This window comes from Papaver somniferum, chromosome 6, assembly GCF_003573695.1.
Source record: "Papaver somniferum cultivar HN1 chromosome 6, ASM357369v1, whole genome shotgun sequence".
Taxonomy (NCBI): domain Eukaryota; kingdom Viridiplantae; phylum Streptophyta; class Magnoliopsida; order Ranunculales; family Papaveraceae; genus Papaver; species Papaver somniferum.
In genome coordinates this window covers 5,256,933-5,279,421 of record NC_039363.1, presented here as the reverse complement: position 1 = coordinate 5,279,421, position 22,489 = coordinate 5,256,933, and the positions used below count along the sequence as shown (strand labels likewise).

The window sequence follows — 22,489 nt, the reverse complement described above, 5'->3', positions numbered from 1 at the left end:
AATTACTCAACTTATACATTTATTTAATTAAAAAGGATAATTTGAGTATTAACGTAAATATTTGAATAAGGGGCGACCTCATTTTACTTCAGTATCTTACCCAAAATAAAATCATGAACCCCTGCCATAAACGAGTAGTGTCTAAATTTTTTAATCAGGCTTGTATATTAAGTGGGCTTTCAACTGAGCCCTGCAATTTTCAATTTGATCGAGACATACTCTCCGTTTCTTCCAGCTCCAGCATCCTTGAGTTGAGACTTCATTCACTCACTCACACACGCACACGCACACCCATTCTCTTGTAAAGCCCTAGAGTTGAAGATCAGTCATCTCTCTTTCAATCTCCAAACAAACAACACTTTCAGAGGTATGATTTCGTTTCTTCTTAAGGTTGGCTTTCATATTTATCTTTAATGTCGTGGATTTTCATACTTCTTGACTGGATCATTATTATTACCTTGAAATAAAACTTTCATTTTGTATTCATTAAATTCAATTCGTTAGTTAATTCTGGATTTGGTTGGGAAAAAATAAAGTTAAAAATTGTTAGCAAAATGGGAAAAATGGGAAAATTGGGAATAGAGTGCACAATTTTCTTCATCTTTCTTCTGAGAATTGTGGGAACCCTTTCCACATTTTGCTTGTTAAACAAAATTTCTCTTGGAATCAACAGTGTGGGAATATACCCTTTTAGGTTGTGATCACTTAAGAAAGAGGGTGTCTCTTGAAAAGTATTCATTCCCCTTACATTTTTACCAATTGATGTGTTTATAGCATTTTTAAATCTGTATATATTCTGGATAGAGTTTCTCAATGGATTTCTCAAATTTCTATAATGAAGTTCGTGAAAATGTGGGAATTCTAGTGTGTTTGTTTGGAAGCAAGATAATTGAAGTTTTGTAAATCATCAAATGCAGCTTCAGTTCCTGATGCCATTTGATTTATACTTGATTCATGTGGATTCAGAAAGCTTCATGTCTATATAAACTTCGATAGCTAGTAAATTCTAGTTAGTATAAGTTTGTTTGAAGATGAGTAGCTGCATATTAACTTTGAATCTTGGTTTTACTTTGTAGAAACTACTACTGCGACCACAATATGAATCCGGTGGGAGAGGGTAGGATAAGTAAACTGATCCATTACTTCATCATGTACTCTCTTTTCTTCCTACCAAATGTGTTGTTACCACTAGCATCTTGTCGAAAAGATGGAAGGATGTGTGAGTGTATGTTCCGGTTCTTGATTTTCAAAACTGGGAACCTCCTAGAATCCTTTATACTACGTATGAAGATTATGATAAAGAAGCCATTGTCTTGGAGACGAATAAGTTCATGGATTTTGTTGATAGGATATTTGCACAGCGCAATATGTTAAATGTAAACAAGTTTTGTCTTGATTGTGGTTTTTTCGATCATAAGCGGGTAAATGCGTGGATCACTACGGCAATCAAATGTGGAGTTGAAGAATTCATTTTTTCTGGGTGTTTCTCATACTTAAGCAATGGCAAGTTGATTTCCTGATTCCCTTTTCACTTGTGAAACATTAACCACGTTAGACTTTCAGATTGAAGAACAAAATAGGTTGATCTTCCAGGATCAATTTCTCTTCCAAGATTGAAGATCCTCCATCTTACGAATTTCATATATTATGATGAGAAATTGGCAGCAAAACTCTTTTCTAGTGGCCCAGTACTTGAAGAATTGCGGTTGACAGATTGTGGTTTGCATAATTTTGATTTCATACGTGTTTCAGCTCCTGCATTGAAGTCCTTGACTCTAATCGGTTGTTTGAGAAGTAATATGGAAGGTGTCAAGCCTGTCAAGGTCAAGATTGATGCACCAAATCTAATGTCCTTCGCTTTCTGTGATTGTCTACCTGAGGATTTTTGTGTGGATAACTTTCCATTGGTAGAGAATGCAGATTTATACTACCAGCATAGCGACATAGAGAGCAGATTCCTTCCTTTGTCTAAGTTTATAATGAAGCTCTGCACTGTAAAGGTCTTGAGTATATTCAGGTGCTTACTTTAAGGTATGCTTGCTTGCTTACTTTTTAGTGTTTCTGTATTACAATCTTAGGTGACTTTTATACAGCACCTTGGATCCTCGGGAATGACCGAGTTTGGTCTGCGAAAGTCAAACTCACGGCTAAAAGAGTTAGTCCTTGTTACAGGGGCTGAATGCAAATTTACCTACAATCAATGTAATGTGTAATTGTTTTCACTTTTTATTTATTTTTTTTGTATACCTTGTTATTAGGTTCTCAAGCTCGCAAAGGCTCTGTCTACTAGTTTCCCTACTTTCCATAATTTGATCCGTCTGGAAGTATATGTCATTCGTTATCTGCAAATGAAAACATTACTCAACTTTCTAGAGTTCTCGCCGAATTTGGAAGCACTCATCATCAATAAGGTATGTTACACTTGTCAAATCTGTTTGTCATTGCATTTACTTTTTGAATAAAACAAGAAAAGAAGTTAACAGCTTACAAAACTTGGGTTGTAGGTTAAATTTAGTGGCAAAGTGAGTGAGAACGCTTTAACATTTGGAAAAGTGCCTCGTTGCTTGGAATGCCTCAAGTCATTCGAGATTCAGCAGTTCAATGGGTGCTGGAGATGGTTAAATTTGTTCTGGAGCATGCAAGAATTCTTCAAACCGTCATCATGGAAACTTTATATATCGTGGAAAGATGATTATATGGATCCACGCAAGAATAAGAAAAATCTTGATGCTACGGAGGTTGAAGCTTTGAATAAGAAAATTCTAATGCAGTTAGAGATGTCTCCATGGGGTTCAACAGGTTGTGTCATTAAGTTTTCAAGCTTCTAAATCTTGTTTTTTTTTAACTCTCGTCAAATCATGGAGTAGTTTGCCAGTATGACATCTTCTTTCAGAATTGTGAACAGCTATTGCCTTTTACATCAGTTGGAACGTCAGTTGGTAGCGGATTTTTTCGAACTTTTTGAAGCTTGAATGTGTTGAATCCAATGTTGTGATAGACAATCTTTTCTGAGTGAATTATCGGAAATTTTTTGGTTTATTTTTCATTTTTCTCAGTAACTGTTAATTTTTGAGATTTGTCTGACTCGAGTTCACATTCCAGTGGCTTAGGAGTGTTAAAACACAGGTGAGTCGTCATGCAGGATTGAATTCAGAGCAGTCTTACTATTTATTGGCCATATGCATCCTTGCCAGCCTTACTTTCAGGCTCCAGCTCTTCAGCTTAAAATTTTGTGAGCATACACTTCCTTTTGGACCTCTAGTCAATCTTCATAGTTATAAGTGTCAGGCCAACAATGTGAAGGGAAGCATGTTTCCAGTACGCGGGTAGATGTCCTCTGTTCAATATAAATTTTGTTATTTAAAAAAAAAAAAAGGTTAGGTAGTAAATAAAGAGAATCAAATCAATAAATATGATGGAATGAGGACTAATGTATTATCAAAAAATCAAATTATACAAAAGCAGTTAGACCCACATTGACAGGCCCAACCAGAATAAGCTTTACATCAGTCGTAAGGATCAAAACAAAAGAAAAAGCGACATGCGATAGAGCATAGGATCAAAAATATGACCAACCCTATAGCAGCAGAAATTCCAATTAGGACTACCTTCCATGCACTCATCGGTGGTCGAGGTAGTACTAGAAGAGAAGATTTTTCACGATCACTAATATTTCCATCAATTCTTTCCTTGTACAAACTAAAATATCCTCCTGAATCCAGTGTAGCTCTATATATATGATAATGAACATCCTCCTTCACAGCACTTCCTTCTTGTTTTTCTTGATTCTTGTTTCGGTAAAGATATTTAAGAACAACATTATCAGAACCAAGGAGATATAAATCACCAGTTACGTTTAAACTTAGGATTATTAGTCTACTTGTTATTTCTGAGCCCTTGAGCGCATCTGATATTGCACACATGCTTTCTGCACCAAAATTAGTCTTTGAATATATTGCCACTAAACCATTATTCTGTTGAATTGATAATCTGTTTCCGCCAGAGACAAGATCAACTCCGGGTCTTAGCTTTTGATCCCCGAGAATGGTATCGGTAGGATGATCGAAACTCTCCCAAACAACTTGAGATTTTGAACCATATAATACAAAGTTGCCATTATCATGCATCACTGCATATGATGCCGGTTCTTGTATGTCAGGCATCAAGGGTTGCTCTTTATTATCTGGCATCATCCGCAGCACCAACTTTCCATCGTTGTTCAAGAGAATTGAAGACGGATTATTTAATGGGATATCGTTATGATTAGCTGTCCAAACTAAGGTTTTAAATGGAGATTTAACAAACCATATACCAAGTACATACTATAATGGCAACTGCAAGATGAAACTTAGCTTATATAAAGACAACTCTCTTTATTGATGTTTAGAAAATCTCTCAAAACTAAACACAAGCTCTAATCTTGCTCATATGATCAACCACAACTTTGGTGATCATATATATATAGAACTGTGAATTTCTTTTCCTAGTCCTATTACCTTATTACATGTCTTTCCTTTTCTTAGAACTTAGCTATCTCCTAATTCTTAGAACTTCATGTATTTTCTATTCTTATCCTAACCAACTTGTTAGTGATTTCTATACTGAAGATTAACCAACATTCTCCCCGTTAAGCTTCAACCTTACCCGTGACATATCTTGTACTCCAATCAGTTGTCTCATTTCTTCAAACTTGATCCGAGCTAATGCCTTTGTCAATATATCTGCTTTCTGCTCAGTTCCTGGTATGTGTTCTACGTTAATGACCTCCTTCTCGATGCATTCTCGTATGAAATGATACCTTTTGTGAATGTGTTTCGTCTTCCCATGAAACACTGGGTTTTTAGTGAGTGCAATTGCAGACTTATTATCAATCTTGATGAGAACTTTTTCAGGTTCTCTTCCTTTGATTTCACCCAACAGTTCTTGAAGCCATATTGATTGTTTAGATGCTTCTGTTGCGGCCATGAACTCAGCTTCACAGGATGAGAGAACTACAGTGTCTTGCTTCTGTGAACACCATGTAATAGGTGCTTCACCTAGATAAAACATATGACCAGTTGTACCTTTTCCATCATCTTGGTCAATATTATGACTGCTGTCACTATACGCAACAATTCCTTTTGATCCTATCGACCATACTTCAATCCACAGCTGATTGTTCCTCTTAGATATCTCAATATCTGCTTTATTACATCACCATGAGACTTGCGTGGACTCTGCATATAACGGCTTGCTACTCCCACAGAGAAAGCCAAATCTGGTCTTGTGTGTAATAAGTATCTTAGGCATCCAACATTTCTTTTATAACTCGTTGAATCAATATCTGCTTCTTCTTGTGCCTTTGAAACTTTAAGTCCAAACTCCATTGGTATCTTAGTTGGATTACAAGTTTCAAGTCCTGCTTCTTTCAGAATTCTCCTTGCATAAGCTTCTTGTTTAATCTGAATCCCATATACTCCTTGATGGACTTCTATGCCAAGGTAATAAGTGAGATTTCCGAGGTCTGACATCTCAAACTTTGATGGCATTTCTCTCTTGAACTCATTGATCACCTTAAGGGAGTTGCCAGTCAAAAATAGATCATCTACATAGACTGCAATCACAAGAAGCGTTCCCTTTTCTTCTCTTTTGTATACTGATGTTTCTTTAGAGCACTTAACAAATCTGATTTCTCTTAAGATTTGATCTAACTTTGTATTCCAGGTTCGAGGAGCTTGTCTTATACCATATAGAGATTTTGGAAACTTATAAACTTTATGCTCTTGTCCTTTTACTTCAAAACCTTCTGGTTGTTCAACATACACATCTTCTCGCAATTCACTATGTAAGAATGTTGTCTTAACGTCTAAGTGGTGAATTTCCCATGAGTTTGATGCTGCCTCTGCTATTAAGAGACGAATTGTCTCTATTCTAGCAACTGGTGCGAAAACTTCATCAAAGTCTATGCCTGATTCTTGAACGTATCCCTTAGCTGCAAGTCTTGTTTCTGTTGATTGAAATAATTTCTTCTCTACATGCTTGTGTCCATTTAGTCGAGACCTTTGCTTCTTGAAAATTCCTTGGTTCATCATTAACAGAAAGTAGCATAATCTCACATTCTTCTGCAGCTTGAAGAACATGATCCTCCAGATATTGTGGCTTTTATATCTGTCTTGTTGATTTTCGCAGTGGAATGGGTTGAGTTATTTCATCGATCTCCTCTTCTTCTTCTTCTACTTCTTCGTTATTCTCAGTGTTTTCATTATTTTCTTCTTCTTCTTGATTAACATCATTGTTTCCATTGGTATTGATGATTATGGGTCCTTCGCCTTCATCAGTTACTTGACCCCATATCGTGTGAAACATTCCTGGATCCCTACTTGGTCCATCATTAGTTTCTTTCCAGTTCGCTTTTTCATCGAATACCACATCTCGACTCACTATTACTCTTTTCTTTGTTGGATTGAATAATCTGTAAGCTTTGAATCTGTCAAATGCTTCACTCTTTTCTTTCATAAGAATATACCACATATATCTTGAGAAGTCATCTATAATAACAAATATGTATTTGTTATTTGCAAGGGTTTGTGGTGTAATAGGACCAAATAAATCAGCATGAAGAAGCTCTAATGGCTTTGAGGCTCTGAATGTTGTTGCTTTTGGGAAACCTTGACGAGTTTGTTTCCCAACTAAACATGATTCACAGATCCTTGATTCATCGTTTATCTGTGGTAGCCCTCGAACCATCTTGTTCTGAGATATAGTTTTTAAGGTTCTGAAACTTATGTGTCCTAACCTTGCGTGCCAGTTCCATGTCTGATCTTCCAGTCTCATATTCAGACACAATGGCCTTCCAATCATGAGACTTATCTTATAGAGTCTATTCTGTGAGCGTGAGACTCTAACTAAAAGTCTTCCACTTGGGTCATGAACTGTTAGATAATCTTGTCGCATTCTAACATCACATCCAACTTATGTAGCTTGTCCTAAACTTAGAATGTTGCTTTGTAAGTTTGGGATGAAGTAGATGTTTGTGACAAGCTTCTGTTCTCCAGTATTGCTCTGAAATAAAATTGATCCTTTCCCTTCAATTTCTACAGAAGATCCATCCCCAAACTTCACTTGTCCTTTGATTTTCTTATTGAGTTCAGAAAAGTAGTGTCTCTTACCAGTCATGTGATTGCTGGCTCCATTATCTAAATACCAGATTCCTTCTTCTCCATCCTTTGATTCGTAGTTCTTTGGTATTAGTTTCCCTTCGTTTAAGAATACAACTTCGTGAATGAAAAGAGCTGTATCTGCTTTCCTTGTTTCATTCTTGTTTGTTTCTTCCATCTTTTGTATTCTTTCCGGGCATACAGAGGAGAAGTGTCCTGGTTTATCACATATGTAACAAATAATGTTTGATATATCCTTCTTTTCTTTCCCTTGGTTTTGATCATTCTGACTTGTTGTTCTATCTTGTGAGTTAAACCTTCCTCCCCTTCCTCGGCCTCTGTTTCCTCTACCACCTCTTCCACGACCTCTTCCTCTTGTCGCAGAGTTTTGTTGGTAAGAGTTTGTGTACAAGAGTTTTTCTTGAGTTTCTCCATTGTTTTCTTCATCAAGGATTCTTTCTTCATATGCTTTCAATCTTCCAATTATATCTTCATAGCTAGTCTTCTTTAAATCTAAGACTTGTTCGAGAGAAGCTATGATATGAATATACTTAGATCTTGGTAAACTATTGAGAAACTTCTTTACCAGTTTATCTTCATCAATGGATTGTCCAAGTGACGCATCTTTTGAGGCTATGTCTGATAGCTTTCCTGCAAAGCTATCAATAGTATCAATGTCTTTCATCTTCACTCTTTCAAATTCAGACATTAAGGTTTGCAGACGGGATTCTTTAACTCGATCAGCTCCGAGATTACGTGTCTTTATTGCATCCCAAATTTTCTTTGAAGTTTCCTGTTCACCAACTTGTAGAACAAGACATTCTTGTATTGCTTGAAAGAGTAATCCTATGGCAACATTGTTTTTGTCTGGGTCTAATGTACCAGGATCAATTGTTTCCCAAAATTTGTAGATTTTCATCAGTACCTTCATTCTCATGGCCCATACTGTGTAGTTTGTGGCGTTGAGGATTGGAACTTGTATTTATGGTGGCGTGAACTGTTTTGCACCCACAATGGTGGTTTCGCTTTCCATGGCTCGGAAACAAGCTCTGATACCAATTAATGGCAACTGCAAGATGAAACTTAGCTTATATAAAGACAACTCTCTTTACTGATGTTTATAAAATCTCTCAAAACTAAACACAATCTCTAATCTTGCTCATATGATCAACCACAACTTTGGTGATCATATATATATAGAACTATGAATTCCTTTTCCTAGTCCGATTATCTTATTACATGTCTTTCCTTTTCTTAGAACTTAGCTAGCTCCTAATTCTTAGAACTTCATGTATTTCCTATTCTTATCCTAACCAACTTGTTAGTGATTTCTATATTGAAGATTAACCAACATACTATAGTAGGGTCAAGAACGTGTGCATGGTAATTGGTAGAAACCAAAAGCAATGTTACCCGAGGGAGAAATCCAATAAGGACTAGTATCATTCAAAGAAAGAGATGAACCTCTTGTTATGTTGATGCTGACCGTATCATTCAGAGCAGGAAAAATAGATGAACTTCTTGTTATGTTGCTGACGGAAGTATCATTCAAAGATGAGCATTCAACAACTAGTAATGGAACAACAAGAAATAACAAGGACAATGAGAATGGTTTTGGACGACTAGTAGTGATATCCATTTTGAGTTAGCAGAAATTTGCGTATCAATTCCTCCTTATATAGCCTCAAAACTAATCAGGAAATAGGAAACAATCAATAAACTACAACTTCCTCTGAACTAGCTATAGCATCAGGAAATAGCAATCATCTAAAAATTAAGAATAAACTAAAGTAAATAAAATGATCGTTTCCTTTTTTGGTCTTCCTTCCTTTTTCACGTCCTGGCGTTTACTGTATTGCCCTTTCCTAGTTCTAGTTTATCCCTAAGCCCCTACCCTTTTATATGTATCACCGCGCTAGAATTAGCGATCAGAAATCTCTCAGAGTTTGGTACGAAGATATTGTTGGAGAAATTACTAATAATGTAACTGAGAAGAAGATACTTAGCTCAAAATAATGTTGCTGATGTTGCTGCACAGAAAATGTAGAGGCACGTAAACTACGCTGTCCTAAAGGCAATATCGCCTGCCACTCCTCTGAGATGCTACAGCAGTTGGCGAGTCACCTCCAGGATACAACTACAGTTAGTACCCCTCAATGTAGCATACAATGAGGGTACCCTTAGAGCTTGGCAGAACTTAAAACAGTAGAAGAGATGTTTACAGAAAAACAGAGGAAGAGTAGAAGAGATGTTTCTCTGTGGTGTGTATTTTCTGAGCTTACAACTACTCTCTTATATAGTGTTTGTGTAGTTAAAAACAAGAAAGAAAACCCATGCGTATGACAGTCAAAGAAAACCCATGCGTATGACAGAAAAACTGGTAATGTTGGGTTAAAGATAGTGCATGGAGCAGTGTGTTGCTGCCAAGCCAAATACGTACAGACAAGGGAGCCAGTACAAAACACGTACAGACAAAGAAGCCAAGACAAGCACGTTCAGACAAAGAAGTCAGGACAAAACACGTGCAGACAAAGAAGAGATTCTTCTACTTGTGTGAAAAACACGTACCAAAAATTTCAGCAAAAAGATAGGATCTAATGAACCCACACCCACACCCGAACCCGAACCCGAACCCGAGCCCGACGGACGGCGGCGGCGTGCGTGCTTCTGTGCGAAGCACCGCGCGTACGGGAAAGGCAACCTTGCCCTAGTCTAGGCCTTCCCTCAAAGCACAAAAGTCTAATGACCCAAGGGCCATGCCATTATAGCCAATTCTATGGTATTTAAGTCTAAAACTCTTTAGATTTTAGTCAATGTGGGACTATTGTTTTATCTATTCAAATGAAAAAACAATTAATGGGCAATAGGTCTAGGGATCAAAACATAGTCCATGTAAAAAATTGGTATTTTTTTTTCAAAGCGTTTTTTCTAACAATCCCCCACATGAAAGATAAAACATATCGACGAAATACGAGAAAACATAATACATCAATATTAGGCTAAGGTGTCCCAGAGATTGAACCTTAACTTAGTGAGAGGTTACCGGAACTGCTTGTTGTTACGGTGAACACAATGTCTTGAACCGTCAACAGTGAGTACAATTCAGAAATAACAACCACACTTTGATGTCTCAAAGAAAAAAGAAAGCTGCCAAGCTCTTGCCGTTGTGCCCGTTTTGGCCGTGGGCTAATCCCGGACTTAATGAATGTCTCTAGAGAAAAAGCTCAAATTCTCATAGGAAGCGGCCCCACTTCCAACATCCACATAGGTGAGCCCATTAAGAGTGTCCTTCCACACTCCGCTTTAAGCAAAGCCATGGAACTCATTAAGATCTTGACAGATCATCCTAAAACATGCAAGCAAACACTATCATACGGTTACACCATAGGGAGGGACAAAGATAGTGCTTTCTCTTGACATCACCAAAAATTAGTTATCTCATTGAACCTTGATCTTGGAGCTCCATTCACAAGGTTGAGTGTCCTTCATGGCGATTTATTCTATGAGCTTGAGTCCCATCCCCTTCGATGTGGATCTAACTACCTCTCTAGATAACCCTTTCGTCAAAGGATCTGCAATATTCTGTTTAGACCTTACAAAGTCTATAGAGATGATGTCAGTAGAGAGTAGTTGTTTCACTGTCTTGTGTCTTCTTCGAAGATGTATCGACTTTCCGTTGTATACACTATTCTTTGCGCATCCAATAGCAGCTTGACTGTCACAGTGGATTGGTATCGAAGACACAGGCTTGGGCCAGAGTGGAATTCCACCCAGGAAACCTCGTATCCATTCAGCTTCCTCTCCAGCTTTTTCCAAGGCTATAAACTCAGACTCCATGGTGGATCGGGCTATACATGTCTGTTTGGTAGACTTCCATGACACAGACGCACCACCAAGTGTGAAGATGTACCCACTAGTGGATTTGCACTCATCTGAGTCTGATATCCAGTTAGCATCACAATACCCTTCTAGCACAGTAGGATACTTCCCAAAACTTAAGCAATAGTTTGAAGTTCCTCTCAGGTACCGTAGAACTCTGTAGAGAGCATTCCAGTGATCCTGCCCAGGGTTGCAAGTGTACCTGCTTAATCTACTCACATTATAGGCAATATCAGGTCTTGTACAGTTCATTAAATACATAAGACTGCCAATAACACGAGAATACTCAAGTTGATAAATACCCTCACCCTTGTTCTTTTTCAATTTGCAATTGGGATCATAAGGAGTAGTTGCAGGTTTAGCATTTTCATGATTAAATCTCTTAAGCACAGTTTCAACATAATGAGATTGACTAAGACTATATCCATCAGACATCTTTCTGATTTTCATCCCTAAGATTACATCAGCAGGGCCTAAGTCTTTCATGTCAAAGTTTTCGTTAAGCATGCTTTTAGTGGTATTAATACTATCAAGGTTACTACCTAATATGAGCATATCATCAACATATAGGCACACAATAACATGAGAATCATCCACAGATTTAATGTAAACACATTTATCAGATTCATTAACCTTGAAGCCATTAGATATCATTACATGATTAAATTTTTCATGCCACTGTTTAGGTGCTTGTTTTAAACCATACAAAGATTTTTTCAGTTTGCATACTTTATCTTCAAAACCTTTCACAACAAAACCTTCAGGTTGGTCCATATAAATTTCTTCATTCAATTCACCATATAAAAAACAGTTTTAACATCCATCTGATGTATATGCAAATCATAAATAGAAGCAATAGCAATCATCCGGATAGAAGTGATTCTAGTGACCGGTGAATAGGTATCAAAGAAATCTAATCCTTCCTGTTGTCTGTACCCCTTAGCTACCAACCTAGCTTTGTGTTTTTCTATAGTTCCATCTGTTCTAAGTTTCCTTTTGAAGACCCACTTGCAACCTATGGTTTTACTACCAGGAGGTAAGTCTACAAGCTCCCAAGTTTCATTTTGTTGAATGGAATCCCACTCATTATTTGAAGCTTCTTCCCAGAAGGGAGCTTCCGGAGAAGTCATAGCTTCCTTATAGGTTTGGGGTTCAGACTCTACCGTAAGAGTCACAAAATCTGGACCGAAACCTTTCTCGGTTCTGACCCTCTTACTTCTTCTAGGTTCGGTTTCAGCATCTAGAGACGGGGGTTGACTAGTCGAAGGAACATCTGAGAGATCATCGCGGACCCTTTTATGAGGTCCAGACCCTAAAGGGAAAATGTGTTCGAAAAACACTGCATCTCTGGATTCCATTATGGTGTTCTCACCAATTACCATGAACCTATAAGCACTAGTGTGCTCAGGATATCCTAGGAAAACACAATCTACAGTTTTAGGTCCTAGTTTGGTTTTCTTGGAACGAGGAGTGGCCACCTTGGCCAAACACCCCCACACTTTAAAGTATGCATAGGACGGTTGTCTTCCTTTCCATAACTCATATGGAGTTTTGTCGGATTTCTTAAATGGAACTCGGTTCAAGATATAGCAAGCAGAGAGAATTGCTTCCCCCCACAGGTTCGAAGGTAGCCCTGAACTAGCTAACATAGCGTTCACCATATCTATGAGTGTTCGGTTTTTTCGTTTCAGCTACTCCATTCGACTCAGGTGAAGAAGGTGCAGTAGTTTCATGAATGATGCCATTAAGTTTGCAGAATTCTCCTATAGGTATCACATACTCACCGCCTCGGTCCGACCTAAGAGTTTTAATAGTAACACCTCTTTGGTTTTCTACTTCAAGTTTATATAATTTGAAAGCGTCTAAGGCTTCATCTTTACTTCTAAGAAGATAAACCTGACAGTATCTTGAGTGATCATCTATAAAAGTGATGTACCATTTTTTACCTCCTCTAGTTGGTGTTGATTTCAAATCTCCCAAATCTGAGTGGATTAGTTCTAGGGGAGTTGTACTACGTTCAACCTTTTTGTTAAAGGGTTTTCTAGCATATTTAGATTCAACACAAATTTCACATTTATGACCTCTGTCAAAGTTTATTTTAGGAATGCAGCCTAATTTAGCAAGTCTTTCAATAGATTTGAAATTAACATGTCCTAGTCTATCATGCCAAACATGTGAGGAGTCACAAACATAAGCAGAAGAAGATGCATTATCATTCAAGTTCAAAAAAAGTACACTAAGCTTAATCATGTTATCGTACCTACGAAAGTACACTAAAAAAGTACACACCCTATCATAATGGCACCTATCAACTTTTCTCTACCAGGGAAGATAAACAATGGCATAGGATGGTCGGTCGAATTGCATTGCCCCTGCCAAGGCAGAACTCAGCCTTTCTTCGCTTAAGCCAGGCCCAAAAGCCCAAGAACTATTCTTTTTCATTGCCTTCTCAAAAATGCTTAAAATCTAAGGTTAAAAGCCGAGTTTTCTGTGTCCCTGTCCCCGTTGAGGTCGTCTTCTAGTGGCATCAAGTAAAAAGGAAGAAAAATCCCAAAACATTTTGGTACAACTACCAAATATCTGATCAACTCAACTGTTGGACACGTACGAGTTACCATACATTCGTTTCGATAACTGATATATTGCCTAACATGCAAACATGTCCTAAAGCGCCTAAACTCTAAGAGCAATGGCTATGGAGATGAGAACTTTCGAAGCCGTTTGTTAACAAATGATCAAAATAGGTGCTATCATGAACAGTGGAGAGGCCCACTTTCACTCGAACTCCTTCACACACTAATTCAAGCGGAAGTGCATGTCAAAATGGAGACTACAGGGCCGAGGATCAGCTTAAGCCCTAGTCTCTCGAGTGTTTTTATAATTGTCTAACGCGGATCTTGCACAAATTTCATTATTAAACTAACAAAAATATACACTTCCTGACCCAAATGAAAGGGTCAAGGTCATTCTAGGTGGAGGTCTTGCTATCACCTTTTTTTTGTGGGTGCGAAAGAACAATAGTCCCACATCACTAGTTTTCGCATAATGAATTTAAGATATAATATGGAAGGGACGCTCACTCATTGCAGATTGGTTTTGAGTTGGATGCATGCAGATTTTAACAGTGGGATTTGCTAAAAGACAAAAATAAATAAAGATCAAGACCTGTTTCGAGGCATACCAAGTTTTTTTTTGAGGCATACTCAATGTTTACCTTAATTTGTGTAGGTTGATAAGGGGTGTCTAAAGCTAATTAAATTACTTAGATAACCTTGATTGATTAATTAATTAATTTAATTTTTAAAACTTTATTAAAAACTTTTTATAATAAAATATTTTTTTTACATTTTTTAATATTTAATTATTTATTTTTTTAATCGAAAAAAAAAATTATTTTTCCTTTCTTTTCTTTTTACTTAATTTTTTTATTATCAATTTTTTTTTAATTATTATTATTAAGTATCATTAACATTTAATATTTATTTTTTAAAATATCTAATTTTAGATAAAATTTTCTTATTGTTGTTATTTAATTATTTTAATTTTAATTTTAATTTTAATTTTTTTTCTTAAATTAAATTTAAAACTGAAAAAAATAAAAGAAAATAATTTTAAAATTTAAAATTTAAAAAATTAAAATATATAAGTGATAAGGGCATTCCTGTCATTATTAAATATCCTTGATATGGGGTTATTGGTTTTACTACCTAGTGACTTCTATTTTGTTATTATTTAGTATACCTCAAAAATATTTGGTATTCCTCAAAATAGGTTTCGAAATTTGACATAAACTCCATCTCCAAACTTCAAGGTCTTACCTACACCTTTTTATTTAAATTTAGAGATAAAGTGATGATATGGACCTTTACCTTTACCCTCACTTAACCATGTTATCTTTTTATATGACCCCCACCTTGTATTGGAGAAGAAAGGTCTAAAATCCTAGATGTCATACTAATTTAAGACCTTTACCCCTTATATTGGAGATGCTCTAATTAGTTTCCTAATCTCACTTTCCGGCAATCCAAAAAACTCTCCACCATGTACAGTTGAGATTGGATGGATGGTAAAAGATTCAAAAAAACTCTCCACCATGTACAGTTGAAATTGGATGGATGGTAAAAGATTCGTGTGTTTTTTTCCGGATCTAAATAGTTTGAATCTGGCTTGTATAGATCTGATTAAAATCACCTGACTCATCTAAACCTTGCTCAATATATTTGTGTTTTGAGACAGATTTGATATAGATGACAAAAATATACTAAGTCAATGACTTTGTCCACGAGTCAGGAATAATCCATGATTCAAACAAGTCTGAATCGGGGATTAGGCTGGAGGCATGTCTGGAGTTGGATCTGATTCAAATTAAAAATCAAATACTCCGCCTCCTTTACGCACAAACATGCAAGGAGTAGTTTTTTAGCATTAACCCCTTATGATTTAGGTAGTCGGTAAATATAACCACCGCCGTAATGATAATTTCTTTCTTCCTCTTTTCTTCACTTTTTCACTTTGCTCTTTTCTTTCTCTACAACTACCGGTTAAGTCCTTCATCATTCCTCTTTTTTCTTTCTTCTCTCTTTCTTTTCAGACTCTCAATAATTCTACAGAGAGAGAGAAAATGGATCAGAAGATAGATTATGTATTCAAAATAGTGTTAATAGGAGATTCAGCAGTTGGGAAATCACAGATACTCTCAAGATTTGCAAGGAATGAATTCAGTTTAGATTCTAAAGCAACTATTGGTGTTGAATTCCAAACTAGAACACTTGTTATTCAACATAAAAGTGTTAAAGCTCAGATCTGGGATACTGCTGGCCAAGAAAGGTAATCTTTAAACACCCTCTTTATAACTATATCACATTGTTTCTTTCTACTTTGGGATAAAAACTAGGTTTTCTGTTTAATTGGACCACTGGATCTTGAGTTTTTAAGTAAAGATCTTAGGTTATGAAATCGGTTTTTTACTGTTTTAGAATCCTATTTAGGGTTTAATTAACTGTGTTTATTTTAACGAAATTATTGTGGGTTTATGATTTTAGGAGTAGGCAATTTTGTTTAATGAGTTTATGATGGTGATGAAATAGTGAGGCTTGCTTGGGTTTGTTTGTATAATGGAGAGTTTCTTATCTGAATCCCATTGATTGATTATGTAGAGTTATCTGCTAGGTTTATGTTTTTTTTTTTTTTTAGTTTTTGTGACAATGTCGGTGATTACTGTTGGGTTCATTTGCAATGTAAGGGTTGTCGTTCGCTATGGAATTGCCTGATTTCCATGTTATGTTCTCATGCTATAGAATTGCCTAATTTCCTTTTGTGTTTGGGATTCTCTCAGAATTGTGTAACTAGACTTTGTATTTCCTGTCCTTGTTGGTTCTGTTTGATTAATTGGTTTATGCAAATGACTGGATTTAGTTATGTTAACTTCATTATGATGTATGATGTTGATTTGGTTTCCTAGAATTCTTAAGAATGAAAAAAACTTTCCGTCTCAAATGAGATTATAGTACTCACCGAGGACCATTAGAGACTTCATTACTAGGGCCTCATGTTGAGGTTAAAACCCACGGACATTGATGTGGTCTCGACAGAGACAAAGGATACTGGAATACTGCATTGATAGTTAGGTTCTGAAGAATTAGGCAAGATGTCCTTGTGCTTTACAGGCTTTATTTGTTAGAGATCAATTGATTTTACACTTGGAATGTACTGGCCTTTGATACGGTGTGTATCTTGGATATAGATATGAAGTTAGCATATTCTAGCACAGAGATTTGCTTCCAATTTAGGACAAGGGTAATGTTGAAATTTTCACATGAATGCCTCAGTAGTCCTTGAATTGCTCACTAGCTAGTGCACTGTAGTTTACACCAGTAGTAGGTTATATCTGAGGACCATAGTTACTGGCGACTTGCATAGTTACATTTGACAATCGCGGTACTGCATTGAGATTTTATCACCTCATAAGAAATAAAAAGGTATTAGAATTTGAAGAATTTGGTGGGAGTTCTTAATATTTAACCAGTTGTATAAATGAGCATGAAATATTCGGATTTTGCATGAATTTCCCAGTAGTCCGTACATTTTCCACTATCTGCCTGTAACGTTGCAGTTCAGACTGAAATTATTAATCGATTATTGCTTATTAATCAGAGTAGGTATAATCTGTTCGTATGATACATTATGCAATTTCTGTTCGGGTGGGAACTGCAGAAAATAGATTATGATCTTTCCATAAGATTGACATCCTCTAATGTTTTACTTTCTGATGTTTTCGTATGAGGAACAGATACAGAGCAGTCACAAGCGCATACTACAGAGGAGCGGTAGGGGCTATGCTGGTTTATGACATAACTAAACGCCAAAGCTTTGATCATATTCCTAGGTGGTTAGAAGAACTACGAGGACATGCAGACAAGAACATTGTAATCATACTCATAGGGAATAAGTGTGATCTTGAAAGCCAGCGTGCTGTTCCCACCGAGGATGCCAAGGAATTTGCTCAAAAGGAAGGACTTTTTTTCTTAGAGACATCAGCACTGGAAGGATCTAATGTTGAGACTTCCTTCTCAACTGTTTTGACTGAGATCTTCAACATTGTTAACAAGAAAACGCTCGTTGCAGATGAAGATCAAAGCAATGGAAGCCAAGCACCCTTGACTGGGAAAAACATCATTGTCCCTGGCCCTGCACAAGTAATTCCCAGTAAGAGCAGTATGTGTTGTTCATCTTGATCTTAATCTGATCAAATTTTTGGTTTGAAGTCCAATATATCTGGTATTAGGATTGAACTGGTTGTTATTTGTGTCTCTCTTTGCTTATTCTTGTATATTTTGATTGTATGGTAAAGTTTCAGAGGGATAGATTGATTTATGTATTAAGAATGGAAAACACAGTGGGAAATGGTCAGAGCCGAGTCATTGTCTATTTTGATGTTTCAGTACTTTCTTTAAAATGTATTTTTAGTACTTCTAGGTGGCTGCTTTTAGGACCACCTGCCTATTTGGGGACCAGATTACTGCATTTGAAATTTTGAGCATGGATGTTAGTTGCAAATGAGGCTATCCCTTAGCCACTAGCAACAATTACCGATGTAAAAAACTCTTATACGATGGAATTTGAAAGAGCAGACGAGAAAAGAAAATTGAAGGGTTAAAAACAAAGTACTTGGAATTGAAAGACGAGGTTCAATGTCTGAAAGATGTGAATACTAAGATGGAATTTGATCTCGATCTCAGCAGATTTTTGGTTTCAGGTTGAGTATATATGTAACTGGTTGAGCTCCTGGGGATCGAACCCGGGTCACCGGGGTGACAGACGTGAATACTTGCCACGACAATACAAATTATAGAACACCACACTCCCTCCGCTTTTTGGAACCCGGGTCACCGGGGTGACAGACGTTGATAGTCTGTAACAGTATGACTGCTTTATAAATCGGGTCTTAATAGTATGACTGTTTTGCATTTTTCCTTGTTTCATTAATGGATGATCTGAACTGAAAAGCCTATTGGAAGTATCCGTTTAAGCCCAACATGATACATTTATGTGGGTGTATATTAGGGATGAGAAACGGATGGGTGGATACGGATTTGATATCACCCACGTCCAATCCATCTAATTGGCGTATTTGAGATTTTCACCTACGTCCAAATCATTACATGTCGGATTTTACATCTATGGGTGAGCGGATGAGCGGTTTGGATGCAGATGGATTTGCCGATTCAAAAAAGATATAAACGAAATTAAAACAAGTAAATGTCGAACATGATGAGTAATATAACTTAGTGTTAAAACTAAGATTACTGAAATATTAGTAATTAACATAACAAGAATAACATAATGTCTTTCCAACAATCAAAATTATAATTTTTATTGACATGGGGGCCTCCGATCAATCCAGAAATTGATACTTTTTGAATATCTTTGAGAAACTTCAATGCATCTCAGATTCTTAATAGGAAACTATATATATTGTCTATCAATTTTGTATAATGCGTATAATACGGATCGGGTGTCCAACGGACGTGTGATGTTCCACCCGCGTCCAACCCTTAAAAATGATCGGTATCAAAAATTCACTCGCGTCCAATCCGCCAAAAAAACGGATCGGGTGTCTACCCGACAAAATGTGGATCGGATTAGATAAAATCCACGGGCTTGGATGTTTTTGCTTACCTCTAGCAGTATACTAATAGTCTCCATCTTTTCAATCACATCGCTTACGGGGGATTACAGAACTAAATGTAAACCTTGAGAAAAGCACAACAGTAACGAGGGAGATTTATGGCCAAAGGAGCTTTATCTACCATATGGAAGAGGGTTGAGAGGAATTCAAAGTGAAAAGGGATTGCTTCAGGTTATGTCCTCTATCAATATGGCTACATGCAAAGATGTAAGATCACTTTTTTGTTGGATGTTGGGTATTAGAGGATGAAATTCAGATAACAGAAAAAAAAAGTTGTATTACTAATTTCAAGTCCTTGCGCGATTCTCTTCAGCAAATATTTCGATACTTCCCAAATAATTGGCGAGTAAAATCGGTCAACGAAATTATGCTTCGGGTTAAATGAAGCCCGAACATCAGGGGTTACCCAATTGGCCAGGAGCCTGACTCTCAAGTAGGTGGGCAGCGGTTCGAGTCTCCGCTCAAACGTAAATTGTACTAACTTTAACATGGGTTTAAGAGGGCCGAGTTTGCTCAGTGGGGAGTAAACCGGTGGCTACGCTTCCAGGGGCAGAACGGGCCTATGCCTAGCATCAAAACAAAAAAGGATAAATGAAGCCCTAATATCGTTGTTGGATTCAAGAGTTGTACTCCTTTAACCCAACAAAGGACATACAGTTTTATAGATTCTGATGATGCTTAGAGAGAAGAAAATCAGAGAATTTTTTGATGCCTTGAAATGGGAGAAAGCCTTCGCAATTTATAAAGGGTTTCATATATTTTTCAGATGTATGTTCATATCCAACAGATGCTTTCAAAAGGCATTCATTAATGGTGTCTGATAGACACATTTTTGTGTTTAATTTGATCTCAATACTATATATTGTTGGCACTCGAGTTTGTACTAATTTTGGTGTTTTATGTGTTTGTAGGCACCTTTGGAAAATAAACATTTTTTGGAAAATTCGGCTCGAAAAGTTGGTAAAAGCCCCGGAGGACACGTGTTATTCTGACTCTCACCGTTGGATAAGGGGCACCTCAATTACTAAGGGGCACCCCAGGTCACCCCAAAAGGCATCTTCTATTCGCACCCCAGTACATGATTAGGGGGAGGTCATCTTTTCCATTTGAATTTTTTTTTTGGCGGGAAAATGGAGAACACTTCTGCAGATTTTTGATCGAATTATTGAACGTGTTCTAGGGAGATTCAATGGCTGATTTTTGGTAGATAGTTGTGATATGGCCTATTAAACACACTGTGGGCGTTTGGTTCGACCATAATTGGCTAGAATCAGCTAAACAATTCACGGGTTGAAAACAGGGCAGTTCGTGTATATCACGGGTTTCACGTGATTTGGAGAAGATTCAACGTGTTTTGTGCGTGCATGGAAGACCCTCACAGCCTGTTGGAGCGAGAAGGAGTTAAATATGGTAATTTGGAGGTTTGAAAACGCGTGAGAAGATGAAACAGGAAAGAAAATATTCCCAGAAATATTTTCTTTACTGCCGAGTTAAAGAGAATTATATGGAGTGAATGAGCGAGATTCAATGGGTTTGTTGGCTATAAATAGGTTGCTGGGGTTGAGTAGAAAGGGTGTCGAGAGTCTGGGGGGCTGAGGAGAGCCAGAGAAGAAGAAATTCGAGTTTTCCCAAACTCGGTTTCTGCTGCTGCTGATGAACACGAAGAACACGAAGAACGGATCTGCACCAGCAGTCGTTGTGCTACAGTAATAACGACTCACAGCTGTGGGTCGTACATCAGGCAGACTTATTTGCTACAGCGTTTGCGACACAGTTTCAGCAGTCTTATTTTGTCACTGAGGGTCATAGTTCTCTGGTTTGTAACAAATATAATTGTTACAAACCCGGTTTTATTGTATTTCTCACATTCTCATCATTTGTAAACCATTTTTGAGCCATAATAAATTATTTTGAGAGCATTTTTACTACAATCTAAAATTAAATCTAAAATTCCATTTCCTTCACAAGTCTGAAACGAATCCTTTACTACAATCACAATCAAAAATCTTAATCATTTTGGCGCCGCCGACGCGGATTTGTGCTTAGGTAGAATTTTTAGGTTTTTATTATTTTTTATTATTCCATTTGTTCTTTTTACGTCTCTTTGGTTGTGTCTTTGTATTACAGGTTTGAAGTTGGATACTAAAGACCTTGGAATCAAAGCTTAAAGCTAAAAGAGAAAGAAAAAAGACAAAGCAAACAAATAAAAGAAAAAAAAAACAAATAAGGAGAGAGAATTATTATTTTATTTTTTTTAATAGACTTTCCATTTTTTTTGTAATTATTATTATTTATTTTTTTCCTTTTCTTTGGACTGGACTTTGGACAATTTATTTTAACTTTAAACCCTACGGAAGGGTTATATAAAAAAATAAATATAAACTGTTTGCAAGAAAGGACGAAGATTACAATATCGTCTCGGCCCCTCGGGTTCGCACATGACATAGGAGTCGTGTCCCGAGTCGACTTCGGCGGTTCTGTGCCCGTCTGGTACGGGAGGTAAGCTTTCGAAACACCCGCGAGTCCCCTGTCAGCGGGTTAATTATATGCCTTAAGGTGAATATATGCTGAGCATTTGAATACGGTTGTTTTAATTTCCTAGTAAAGGGCAAGGCCTGGCCAAATTAAGATAAGTACTCGGATTTCATCACCGTTTCCTTCTTGCCCGCTTTAGGAAAACGAAACAAAACGCGAACCTAAGCTTAAAATTTTGACTAGAACGAGACCTACAGGGTAACGAGCTTAGTAGGAAAGTCCTTCGAAAATTATTGGTTACTCTTTTAGCATACTTCGAAGTTCATGATGGTTTCTGTGAGTTGAATGCGTGATTGCGCCGCCTTGTGATAGCGGTGAGGCCTTGGGTATCAAAGCTCTACTGAGCTTCCCTCGCCTCAATTTAACTTACTTTGACTCGGATTGATTCCAGAGGGGTTTTCTTAAATTGTAACGAATTCCCTTTCGAAGGATTAGAAGCTGGTCTAGAAACAATCTAAGCGGATCCATCATGATTGTTGTTTGATAGATTTTATAGGTTTGATTTGGTCGAGTCAGCCTTGTTTGTGATTGTGTAGAATTCCCTTGCAATTAAGAATGTCGAACTGGTATGATAAAAGCCAATACAATGATTATCGACCTGAATTTGAATATGGACATCATCTTTTCTATGACCATGTTGGGAATAGTGGTTGGGAACGCCATCCTTTTCAAGGTTATGGTTCATACCATAGTGAGCCCAATTACTATCCACACGCGAATTGGTCTTACGAGCAAGAAAATCAGGAACATT

The 22,489-nt window shown here is 37.1% G+C and overlaps 1 protein-coding gene and 1 long non-coding RNA gene across 2 annotated transcripts; both read left to right on the top strand.

The window, feature by feature from the left end:
- Positions 1-278: 278 nt before the first annotated feature.
- On the top strand, positions 279-3,033 carry LOC113285361. Its single transcript, XR_003328611.1, has 4 exons — positions 279-367; positions 1,077-2,031; positions 2,259-2,411; positions 2,505-3,033. It is a non-coding gene; the product is annotated as an uncharacterized LOC113285361 (long non-coding RNA).
- A 10,671-nt stretch (positions 3,034-13,704) lies between these two features.
- Positions 13,705-18,025, top strand: LOC113290376 (ras-related protein Rab11D-like). The gene is made up of 3 exons (XM_026539985.1): positions 13,705-13,734; positions 15,460-15,842; positions 17,305-18,025. Exons 1-3 carry the CDS (start codon positions 13,705-13,707, stop codon positions 17,747-17,749), a joined length of 858 nt encoding a protein of 285 aa, XP_026395770.1. The 3' UTR covers positions 17,750-18,025.
- Positions 18,026-22,489: the final 4,464 nt, after the last annotated feature.